Source organism: Anomaloglossus baeobatrachus, chromosome 1 (assembly GCF_048569485.1).
Source record: "Anomaloglossus baeobatrachus isolate aAnoBae1 chromosome 1, aAnoBae1.hap1, whole genome shotgun sequence".
Taxonomy (NCBI): Eukaryota; Metazoa; Chordata; class Amphibia; order Anura; family Aromobatidae; genus Anomaloglossus; species Anomaloglossus baeobatrachus.
In genome coordinates this window covers 375035880-375048044 of record NC_134353.1, presented here as the reverse complement: position 1 = coordinate 375048044, position 12165 = coordinate 375035880, and the positions used below count along the sequence as shown (strand labels likewise).

General features: G+C 45.7%; 1 protein-coding gene across 1 annotated transcript in view; it reads left to right on the top strand.

Annotated features, from left to right (window-relative positions):
* The first annotated feature begins 286 nt into the window (after window positions 1-286).
* Window positions 287-12165, top strand: part of PDE4C (phosphodiesterase 4C) — a 574417-nt gene continuing 562538 nt past the window's right edge. Inside the window, exon 1 of the mRNA XM_075352494.1 lies at window positions 287-1349. Within this exon, the coding sequence (XP_075208609.1) occupies window positions 1147-1349 (203 nt within the window). The 5' untranslated portion in view covers window positions 287-1146. The remainder of the gene's footprint in view (window positions 1350-12165) is intronic.

Genomic DNA, 12165 nt, shown 5'->3' with positions numbered 1-12165 from the left:
TATGTCGTTAGTATGGTTTGTCAGGAGATTCTCTTTTAGTAAATACTTTTTGTGTGATTTATTATTCTATAAATACTTAGAATACATTTTCCTTGAATATAGATCGCTGTTAAAATGATAATGCTGCCAAATTGTGATGAAATAGGGAGGGGCGCTTGTCTTCCATTACTACACAACAACAGGGCGTTTCATAAGAGTTTACATTTCGACCTGACTGCCGGTGCCTTTTGTATATTGAGAAAGAGAGGGAGAATAATCTACAAAGAATTCGTTGCAGTATAAATATATATTCATAGATATACATGAAATCCATTAGATACATCCTTAGTTCTATACATCCTGGTGCACGTTCTGATGTTAGGTAGATACAAACTTCTAGATCCTGTGAACTTCCTACAAAGCCTGATAACCTCTGTGGGCTTCCCTGCCAGTTCCAGCCAGGGTTTATGAGGAAGGAAGAGAGCTGGGTGACTGACGTAGAGTTGGCTGAGACTGCTGGAGACAGCGTGGATAAACAAACTGCAACAGGATCTGTTCTCTATACTTATAGCTGTCTGTGAGCTGGAGTGGAAGAGTGCAGCGAGTCTGGACAACATGTACTTTGACTTTCCACTGAAGAGCTGACACTCTAGCTGTGTCTCAGAAGAACGGGAAGAAGCTGAAAAACATTCTACTTTTGACTTCTTGATTTTAAGAACAGTGCTACCACTAGATGTTTTTCCCAGCTACCTCTGATAAGCAACTGTTGAAGTTTACATCCAGGACCAGTTAGCCATTAAAAGGTATCAACCACTGAGGACTCTCAGTTCTTTTAAACAATTTTTTCATCCAGGACCTACAAATTCTGACTAGTAGACCTCAAGAAACTTCAGATTGAGCGTCGGTGCTAGCGTGGATCTACAAAAAGAACACACTCTTCATGAGATATGTATGCAACCTTTAATTATTGCTTGTTTAATCTTGCATGGAAACTGGCTTAGGATATAACCACTGATGTATACATACGAAGATTACAGAAGAGGCTGCAAGGTCCAAAGTATTCCACTGTAATCCTTGTGCTATCCATCACATCAAAATACCCCAACACTCAACCACTGGACATCATAACCAGCACCTCTTTTATCTCACCTGTACAAGAACAAAAACATGCAGGTGCCACCAAGAAGTGGTTCTCCCCAGAGAAGCCCCAATCATATATCTCCGCATGGGTCCCCCAGGAGTTCTCCCCGGAGTTCACCCCTCAGCTCGCCACGTAACTCGCCACGTAATTCACCGCTTCTTCTCCGCAAACTTCTCATGAGCCGGAATAATCGAATGCAGAGAAGATTTACAGTTGCACATGCACCGTGGTAAATACACTGTCCATATAGACTTAGTGGTATTTGTCCTATGGCTGACCTTACACTTCCCATGTGATTACAGGGCATTATCGCTGGAAAGGTTGGGTGTTTTTAGTAACAGAGTGCATTTGGTTGAGAAATGATAAGCATAGTGACAGTTACTGTTAAAACTGCTGAGAACATTGCATCTGATATACTGTTGTGTGTTTGATGACACTATAATACTTACAGAAACCAGTCCTAGATTAGACAGCTTCATTATTAAAGTCAGGGAAGGTCTAATTGTGTCTTACAGTAGACACATAGGGATATATTGTAGATGATATCATCATGTGAATTGTACGGTCACTTCTTGTTATATAGTTAATCTAGTTTATTTGCAGCTTATTTTCATCATATACTTTGGAACAGACATTCTGGATACAAATATTTAGCAACTCAAACTCATACATGGTTTATGACAGTAATATATGGTGTTACTTAATATAGCAAAGCTTGCACATACTGGGAAATTCTGGTGGAAACTAGGCTTGTACTAAATATAACCTAAAAGGGTTTTCTGTGATCAGAATATTAGTGAACTGTTCTTAGGGTAAGCCAATATCAGATCATAAATGTCCGACTCTTTGTACCCCTAAATACAAATTGTCTTAAGGGGTAGTGGTAAGAGTGCGAACACTGCAGCCTTTCTAATGTTTGCACCTGTACACTGTCTACTTTAGGGCTCCGCCACACATCCGTGAAAACCACGTCCGTGTAAAACGGGCCGTTTTTCGGGTCCGTTTTCCGTTTTTTATGTCCGTTTTTATGGTATGTGTGTCCTGCGTGTGTATCCCGTATGCTAGCCGTATGTGCGTGTGGAATGTCCGTGTGTGCGTGAGTGAAATAACTGACATGTGTATGTGTTGTCCGTGTGAAATGTACGTGTGTGATGCAAAATGTCGTTACTACATGTCGGAAGACAGAGTAGCGGGATGAGAATGAACTCGGGTGAACTTCACCCGACTTCATTGTCATGCCGCGGCTCTGTCTTTGTGCCGTGTACTGATTAGCGGTCACCTGTGAAGGATTCACCGGTGACCGGTAATCCCCCGAGTGACTGAAGTGTCCCCCCCTCTCTCATACTCACCGATCCCCGATCACCGGCGCTGCACGGCGTTCACACTGCTCCGGCGGCTTTTTCTAATTTGAAAAAGCCGGCCGCCCATTAATCAATCTCGTATTCCCTGCTTTACCCGCCCACCGGCGGCTGTGATTGGTTGCAGTGAGACACGCCCACCATGCTGAGTGACAGGTGTCACACTGCACCCAATCACAGCAGCCGGTGGGCGTGTCTATACTGTGCAGTAAAATAAATAAATAAATAATTAAAAAAACCGGCGTGCGGTCCCCCCCCATTTTAATACCAGCCAGATAAAGCCATACGGCTGAAGGCTGGTATTCTCAGGATGGGGAGCTCCACGTTATGGGGGGCCCCCCACCCTAACAATATCAGTCAGCAGCCGCCCAGAATTGCCGCATACATTATATGCGACAGTTCTGGGGCTGTACCCGGCTCTTCCCGATTTACCCTGGTGCGTTGGCAAATCGGGGTAATAAGGAGTTATTGGCAGCCCATAGCTGCCAATAAGTCCTAGATTAATCATGTCAGGCGTCTATGAGACACCCTCCATGATTAATCTGTAAGTTACAGTAAATAAACACACACCCGAAAAATCCTTTATTATAATTAAAAAACACAAACACATTCCCTCATTACCAATTTATTAACCCCGACAAACCCTCCATGTCCGGCGTACTCCACGGTCCTCCAGCGTCGCGTCCAGCTCTGCTGCATGGAGGTGACAGGAGCTGCAGAATACACCGCCGCTCCGGTCACCTCCACGCAGCTAATGAGATGAGTAGCGCGATCAGCAGCTGTCACTGAGGTTACCCTCGGCCACCGCTGGATCCAGCGGTGACCGCGAGTTACCAGACTGACAGCTGCTGATCGCGCTACTCATCTCATTAGCTGCTGCTGACTGATATTGTTAGGGTGGGGGGCCCCCCATAACGTGGAGCTCCCCATCCTGAGAATACCAGCCTTCAGCCGTATGGCTTTATCTGGCTGGTATTAAAATGGGGGGGGACCGCACGCCGGTTTTTTTAATTATTTATTTATTTATTTTACTGCACAGTATAGACACGCCCACCGGCTGCTGTGATTGGGTGCAGTGTGACACCTGTCACTCAGCGTGGTGGGCGTGTATCACTGCAACCAATCACAGCCGCCGGTGGGCGGGTAAAGCAGGGAATACGAGATTGATTAATGGGCGGCCGGCTTTTTCAAAAGAGGAAAAGCCGCCGGAGTTTTTATAACAGCCGTGCAGCGCCGGGGATCGGGGAACGGTAAGTATGAGAGAGGGGGGAACTGACCGACAGACAGCTAGAGGGACAGACAGACATAGAGACCGACCGACGGACTGAGGGAGAGAACGAAACATAAAAAGAAAAAAGACTGACATGACATGAAAAAAGCACAAAACATACAGGGAACAAACAGAGATGCGTCCGTGTCACTCGGACGTGCGCACAGACCCATTGACTTTCATTGGGTCCGTGCTGCGTGTGGCGTGAATAAAACGGACATGCTGGCGTGAGACACGGCCCACAAAACGCATCACGGAGACGGACAAACGGACATAACCAAAAACGCAAGTGTAACCGCTGAGATATAGTAACATTGGTGCACGTTTGGCCGTGTCTCCAGTATACACGGAAACGGACCAAACACGCACGTTTTTCACGGATGTGTGGCGGAAGCCTTAGGGGTAGTGGTAAGAATGTGAACACTGCAGCCTCTCTAATGTTTGCACCTGTACACTGTCTACTTTAGGGGTAGTAGTAAGAGTGTGAACACTGCAGCCTCTCTAATGTTTGCACCTGTACACTGTCTACTTTAGGGGTAGTAGTAAGAGTGTGAACACTGCAGCCTCTCTAATGTTTGCACCTGTACACTGCCTACTTAAGGGGTAGTGGTAAGAGTGCGAACACTGCAGCCACTCTAATGTTTGCACCTGTACACTGCCTACTTAAGGGGTAGTGGTAAGAATGCGAACACTGCAGCCTCTCTAATGTTTGCACCTGTACACTGTCTACTTAAGGGATAGTGGTAAGAATGCGAACACTGCAGCCACTCTAATGTTTGCACCTGTACACTGCCTACTTAAGAGGTAGTGGTAAGAGTGTGAAAACTGCAGCCACTCTAATGTTTGCACCTGTACACTGTCTACTTTAGGGGTAGTGGTAAAAGTGCGGAAACTGCAGCCTCTCTAATGTTTGCACCTGTACACTGTCTACTTAAGAAGTAGTGGTAAGAGTGCAAAAACTGAAGCCTTGTAATGTTTGCACCTGTACACTGTCTTCTTAAAGGGTAGTGGTAAGAGTGCGAAACCTGCAGCCTCTTTAATGTTTGCACCTGTATACTGTCTACTTAAGGCCCCCTCACACTTCAAAAAAATTAATGTTTTGCATGGTCCGTGGTGTAGGTCTGTATATGTGTCCATGTGTATGTGTTTCATGTGCTGTTTGAGTGCTCTCCATGGGATATCCGGATAGCACACAGACAGCACAAACTTGTATACTTACCTGTCTCCAGTGTTGCTGTTGCTCCTGGGTCATCAGTTAGAGCAGTGAATATTCATGAGCATAATAAGCAGGCCCTGAAGCAACAGCAGTGGCAAAGAAAGCAATGCCGGAGATGGGTAGGTATAACATTTTTTATTTTTTTTTCAGTGACATGGTTTCTCCGGTACGTGTCACACTGATGTCACACGGATGACATCGGTATGTGGTCCATGTGACACCCATGCTGCCAGCAGAAAATGTACTCAGACATGTCGTCATGTGAAACACACAGGCACTCATTTACTCCACACGGACATATGATCCATGTGAAAACTCGGACGTGTACGCAAACTCATTGAATTTAATGGGTCTACGTATGTCCGTGTCTCCAGTACGTGTGGAAAAAGACACCACATGTACCAGAAACATGGACGTGTGAAGGGGGCCAAAGGGGTATTAGTAAGACTGTGAGCACTGCAGCCTGTCTAATGTTTTCACCTGTACACTGTATACTTAAGGACTCATTCACACAACCAGATCTTTAGTCTGAGTGCTATCTGTAAAAAAGTGCACAGCACACAGACAGCACACGGACCTATGTTATCCAATGGGGCAATCTCAGCGTGCATATGTTTCTTCCAGGAAATTGGATGAGACTCGCCCATTCAAGTCTATGGGAGAGAAAAAAAAATAGATGCCATACAGACACTGTATTGCATGCATTTTTTACGGATACATTGCACTTCTTTAACATAGGAAACTGGAATGGTTTTGTAAATATTAATAACTGTTGAAAAAAATCGGATTGTATACAGATTGCATAAAGATGACAAGTGAGAAAAACATCGTCCGTGCTTATTGGATGAAACTCTGACTACATTATATACAGTTGTGTGAACCCGGCCTAATAGTGACTATTGCAGAGCTGTCCTCTGAAGTGCATAGAATCACTGGGAACCTCTGTATACATGCTAAGGCTATTTGTATTGGTTTAACGCAGGGTGAATTCTCTTAATGATTAACTGCAACCACAATTTACGTAGGGGATTACAAAACTACAGCTTCTAGTGTCACCTGAAGAAATGTTTCATGGTGAAGACCCCCCACAAATTACCACCTATAATTTCACTGTAGACCATAGGAATTATTCCATTACTGATCCAATGTAGTTACAAGAAATATTGACATCTCAGATACCACTTACAGATGATATCTTTTCTGATTGGTGTCATTCTTTTATTTCTTTTCGATCTTGCCCAAGCTGCAATGATAATGTCTCCCTGATATGACTCAGTGTTTAGCTCCTCACTTTTGCACATATCTCTATTGGCTATACTATGCAAACTGTTCCTGAAAATGCAGTGCCCTTGATCATTCTGACGTATACTGTACCTTCTGAATATTAAAATACACACTGTGCCACCTACATATAAAGCTGTTTTTTCTACCTCATGTGACAGTAGCATGATGAAGACAAAGAAACCCTGAATCCAATCATGCATCACTTAGATTACTGGGGAGTCGACCCTTGACGTTTGGGATACAAACTTATGTATTTTGGATAAAATATGGACCAATACCTCACATTTATTATCATTTTACTGTATATCATTATTTATTGCACAATTTTCCGCAGGATGCAGCCGGGCCCTTTGGGGTGTCTGTCCTGTGTGCTAGTGCACTTACGATAAATAGTGCTGGGCAGCCCTCCTGATTTAATAGAAGGGCGTCATGAATAGGCTGTGAGCTAGACACTGTGCATTGCACATACTTGTGTGACTGGCACCCTATGTACCGTAAACCTCAATAGTGTGCAATGGTCCCCAACCTTTCTTAGCTTGAGAGCTACATTCAGTTCTTAGAGATGCTTGTGAGCCACATCCAGCTTGCCCACATCCCCCACCGTAATGTTACCCAGGCCCCGATTACCAGAATAATGACAACCAAAGCTTACACCCTGCGCCACCCTCACTTATAGAAAGTATACATATATCTAGGGGGTTTCTACTTTACCCCTATTCACAATTCTCACATGAAGCAGTCTCATTAAAATATCACATACAGCTTTTACAGCCCTGTAGCCAATAGTCTTATCCTATCAACAGTTTACCATATTTTTACCCCGTACCACCAGTAAATTTGCATGCAGATCTTTTCGGCTACTTGCAAAAGTCATCATCAGGAGACTTTCTCTTCATAGCTGTGTTAGACCTTGTGTTAATGCATCGAGATTGCAGACAGCTGAGAGCCACACATCATTAATACTAAAATGCTCGGGTGCTCATGACTGCAGTATTGTAGAGGCTGCACCTCGTACTTACAACCACCACATTACCTTTCCAGGCCCCCCTCCCACTCCCCAGATCAACCCATGAATAAATAACAGACAACCATTTTGGATTAATATGGCCAAATCGGCCTTTATTATAACAAAACAACAATAATAACTTAACATGAAAGGTGAGGAGGTTCTTGGAGCTCCAAAACCTGGCGAAACCATTAATTAAAGGAAAACATCCAGCATTGCCGCCAGCCGCAACCGCAGGCTCAGGGGCACCATTATTGCCGGAAAACATAGCCAACCACACCGATTTCCAGAGACCCAACCCTGAAGAGCCCCAAATCCGCCAGGCAATTTTTAACAAGAACTGAGCCGAAATGGGAGGTTACATCTACCAGATGTACACCCTCCCAACCAGAATTTTCCACCAACTCCAAGAACCCCCTCTCCCCCGCACACCGAAATGACCCGATAACCATTCACGCCACCCACCAAACAATTTTAAATACTTAAACATTAACTAAGCAACCCCGTTCATCAGAAAGGGAGGGCGGGACCTTTAGCAATGGTGTCTCCGTGCAGATTGAGGGCCACCCCCTTTTCCGGACCTTATGTATTCCCCTATAACCACACACCCCCGTGGGACAACCTCCCCCTACACTCGTGACCCCCAAGCCTGCGAAAATGCTCTGCAATTAACCCCTAGTTTGCCCTCCAAAGCTGAGTCATGGGTCACTTCGCCCATGGCTCCGCTTAGGGCTCCGTTTTTCCTTTACTCCAGTCAAGCAGGTCAAGTGCTCTAAAAGTGTTCAACTCGAATAACGAGTATGATGGAAGCTAACAACCCACATACAGCCAGCTATTCACAGAGTATTTCCGGGGGAGCAAGCGCAGTGATGGGTTTTTTTGTTTCACAAACTACATCCAAAAACGTTGTTTTAACCCCAAGTGAGAGCCATTCAGAGACTGCAAATGGCTCTCCCTTGGGCGCAAACTCACATCATTCCCTCAAATGTGCCTGCTTTGTGTTCGTTGCTTCACGGATGAAACTTTTGAGCACCTGCAATACTCGACTGAGCGTACCCGAGCACCACAATGCTTAATCGAGTGCCGAGCAAGCTCGCCCATCATTAATCATTGGCCCACAAGTCACATGATGCTCCCAAGCCTAGTTTGGGGACCTCTGCACTGATATCTGTTCCAACACAATCTTCCACCAGGCTAGGCAGGTTTCTGCGAACCCGTCATTGTTCCACCAGCATCCCACTGCAGAGGACAAATAGTACTATACTGAGAAATGCAGGGCACCAAATTCCAAATTGTATCTATGTGTTTTACGGGCACGGATACAATTTTGAAGAAAAGTGGTATGGCCTTTGTTCTCAGTTATACACGTGAGGACAAAACAGTCTAGTAGTGACATACTTCAATCTTTCCCTCTCCTTATTTTATGGACAGCAGGTGACTGTCTCTCACCCCTGCCTGTGTGCGTGTTGGCGATACATCAAAGAAAGTACAATAGTTCCTCATGGCAACCAATCAGAATTAACTTCTCAGGCCATTTGGAAAAAGAAAGCATCAAGTTATCTAGTTATCATAGTTTTTGATACGTCTCTATGAAAAGGTTTGCATATAAAATTTTTCCCTAAATTTGTTTTATTGCATATTAAAGGTGCATAACTAAACACAAAAAGAAGGAAAGCCTCACACATAACAGTAGTGACGTTCTTCATTAGGGCTGGTGTTAGAAATTACTGTCAAAGAAGTCTCCAAGAACTGAGCTATTTACAGTAAACCTGAACAGCTTTCTGTGGAAGCATAAATCCCAGAACACTGTCCTGTCAAGTCGTTGTAAATTGCTGCAGAACTGGTCTTGTGCTATAATACCTCCGCGACTGGAATTGATGTGGTTCTTATGGAATCTCCCAGAGGGGAAAACACATAATTCCTATTTCTCAGTAGGCTGTTATTATGAACTTTGAAGAGGTATGGTGTCAAAGGCCATCCATGGTAAAGTGTAAGTGTGTTTTCAGGAGAACTTGCAGGAGAATATCTGTGTCTAGCTCCTCCTTCCTTTGCCTTTAGTTCCTCCTCCTCCCTCTGCCTCTAGCTCCTCCTTCCTCTGCCTCTAGTTCCTCCTCCTGCCTCTGCCTCTAGCTCCACCTACTTCTGCCTCTAGTTTCTCCCCCTCCCTCTGCCTCTAGCTCCTCCTCCTTCATAGAATCTTATCAGCACCAACTGTCATCTCCTATCGTGGTAACGGAAAGACAGATTTCACCCAAATATTTAAGAGTGACTGATCAGTCCAGGAGGAGAAAGAAGCCGATTTCTCTGATAAGATATAAAGTTTCTTATTCTTACATGTCCTATTGATTTATGAAAAAAGAAATCCAACAGTTATGGTTTAAGAGTTATGTTATCCACTAGCCCCCAACATTTACGTTACGACAGTGATAATGTGGTCAGTAAAGTGAGCATTTCATTATTCCGTATTACCTTCACTGCATCACATTTAGCATGAGCGGACCAGAACAACAAGCTAGCTTGTCAGCTTCGTCTGCCAAATGGCTTCATATCTCTGTTGACAAATTGCGGTGCTGTAATTTGTTGATGGCTTCTGCAGAAAAGGTTTCCAGCTTACATTGCAATTCTTAGGTAAAGAAAGGGTTTCCCTAACAGAGGCCTGCCAGCTCAGATATATAGCTCACCTCACTGTTTACTTATGTATTACTGGTCAGGGATCGCTGATAGCTCAGTAAACACAGGGAATATGAAAGACAAATCAAGTCTCTAATGCCAAGTATCAGATGTTTTGCTTTCCTCAGATATTTTTCCATGCCAAAGAGTAATTAGCTTATTATATACGGTAGCTACGGATTTGCACCTAACAAAAGGCGTTTTGATTATCACATTTGGCAGTGTTAATAGTGTTACTTAAAATGACTATGAAATTTTGTAATGTGTTATGTTTGGATCAAATCTTTGTCAGAAAAGGAAATAATGGCCCTAACAATCCGACATATCTAATTTCAGTTGGCGCTGAATCTGTATTGTATTATTTTCTTTGAGATAAGCTGGTGCAGAAGTGGAGAGGCAGCACGTGTAACTTTTTACTACCGGTAGCTATAATTTGTCTAGATACTCGTACACATCAAACGTCTTACAGAGGTACTGCCTTTGATTTCAGTGGGCTGATTTATCCCAAAGCTGGCCAATCACATTAGAGAACTTGCCATGAAATTGTGGCGCCCCAGGACCTGGTCGCCACAACAGCATTGCCCTCCCAAAGGGTTAATGCTGAGCCTGGAGGTAATTGGGAGATCTATTGGCCAGTAAATTAACACCCAACACAGTTCTCCCTCCGGCCAGCAGGGGGAGCTCTGAACCTGGAACTTCAGGGAGCATTCCTTAAGTCTGGCTGGAGGGAGGAAGTAGTGGTTAGTCTGTAGACAGGAGTGAAGGAGGACAGACGGAGAGTAGTGCTGCCTTGTAGAACTGGGGCCTAGAGCTGGGATAGCTTGGCCCAGTGAAGCAAGAGGTGCAGAGAGGCACAGCAGAGACTCGGACATCGGAGTCTGTGGTTGCCAGGGCATAAAATCCATCCCTGGTAGCTGAATCCGGAGGGCAGGAGAGCTGCAAGCCCCCTGGCCCAGAAGTAATCTGAAGGTACAGCTGCATTCCAAGGGCCCGGTGTAGACTCCAGCAGAGAAGCACCAGAGAGGGCCTGCGCAGTCTACCACACAGAAAAAGGGACGAACAACCAGTCCCAGCAGCAAGAGGGCAATTGCGAACCCAAAGTGCAGTGTCCAAAAACAGCAAAGAAAGATGAGGGAGTAGGCCTCATACTCATCTGGCCAAAGATCACCCCAGGCACTTCCAGGCCGGCCGGACCATCTTTACCATCTGTGACGGTCTCCCTGGACTACACTTCTGACGAGTAAAAGAGGAGAAGGTAAAGAGACTACTGTTTGTGCCTGTTTCTTTCATTGCTTGTCGGCCCTGCACCGTGTTAGTCACACAACACCATAGACTTCCACAAGCACCAACTGTGTCCCGGGGCACCGCTCCACCTGTGGGGAGCAGTATCATCATTGCTGCCACTTCATCACCCCGGAGGCCTTACACAGCAGCGGCGGCTTAATAGCCGCATACCACAGGTGGCGTAACGAACACAAACTTAAGGAAGAGGAAGATGTCCGACTCAGAGGGAGAGCAGGTGGCTGCCATAGCCCGAGACGCCGCAGCACCAGCCAAAGCAATCACAGTCGCCGTCGCCCCAGCCCCCGCTGCAGCGCCGGTAATGCCGATCACAATGCCGTACATCCCGGGAGCAGAATGGCTACCGCAGTACTGCGGGGAGTCCCATACCTTGAGCGACTTCAGGGAAAGCCTGCACAGCTTGTTCCGGGTGTATCCTCTGACTGAGAGCCAGAAGGTGGGCATATTAATGGGACAGCTAGCCGGCGCAGCCCAGCGTGAAGTGAAGTCCTGGCCTGATACAGATAAAGGGACAGTAACCCAGATATTGGCCAAGCTAAAGAGTACTTTTGACACCCGCACCGCAGCTGAGATAAAGGTGAGATTCTTTGGGTGCAAGCAACGGGCCACAGACAGCATAAGGGACTATGCCTTAAACTTGCAGGAGGCCCTGAAAGCAGTTAAACAGGTGGACCCAGAGAGTGTACGTGAAGAACACAAACTCCTAACTGAGCAGTTCATAGAAGGGCTCCTGTCAGACGCCCACAGGACACAGCTGCGTATCATGGTCCTGCAGAACCCTGCTCTGGACTTTGCAAAGTTTAAGGACCAGGCCATCCGGGTACTGAGAGAATCTACACCGAATGACCCAGTATCCCTCCGGCCTCTTGCTATCACGTACCCCGGGGTGGTGCCTGCAACACGAGCCGCTGCAGGGGCTGAGGCGCAGTCCCTGGATAA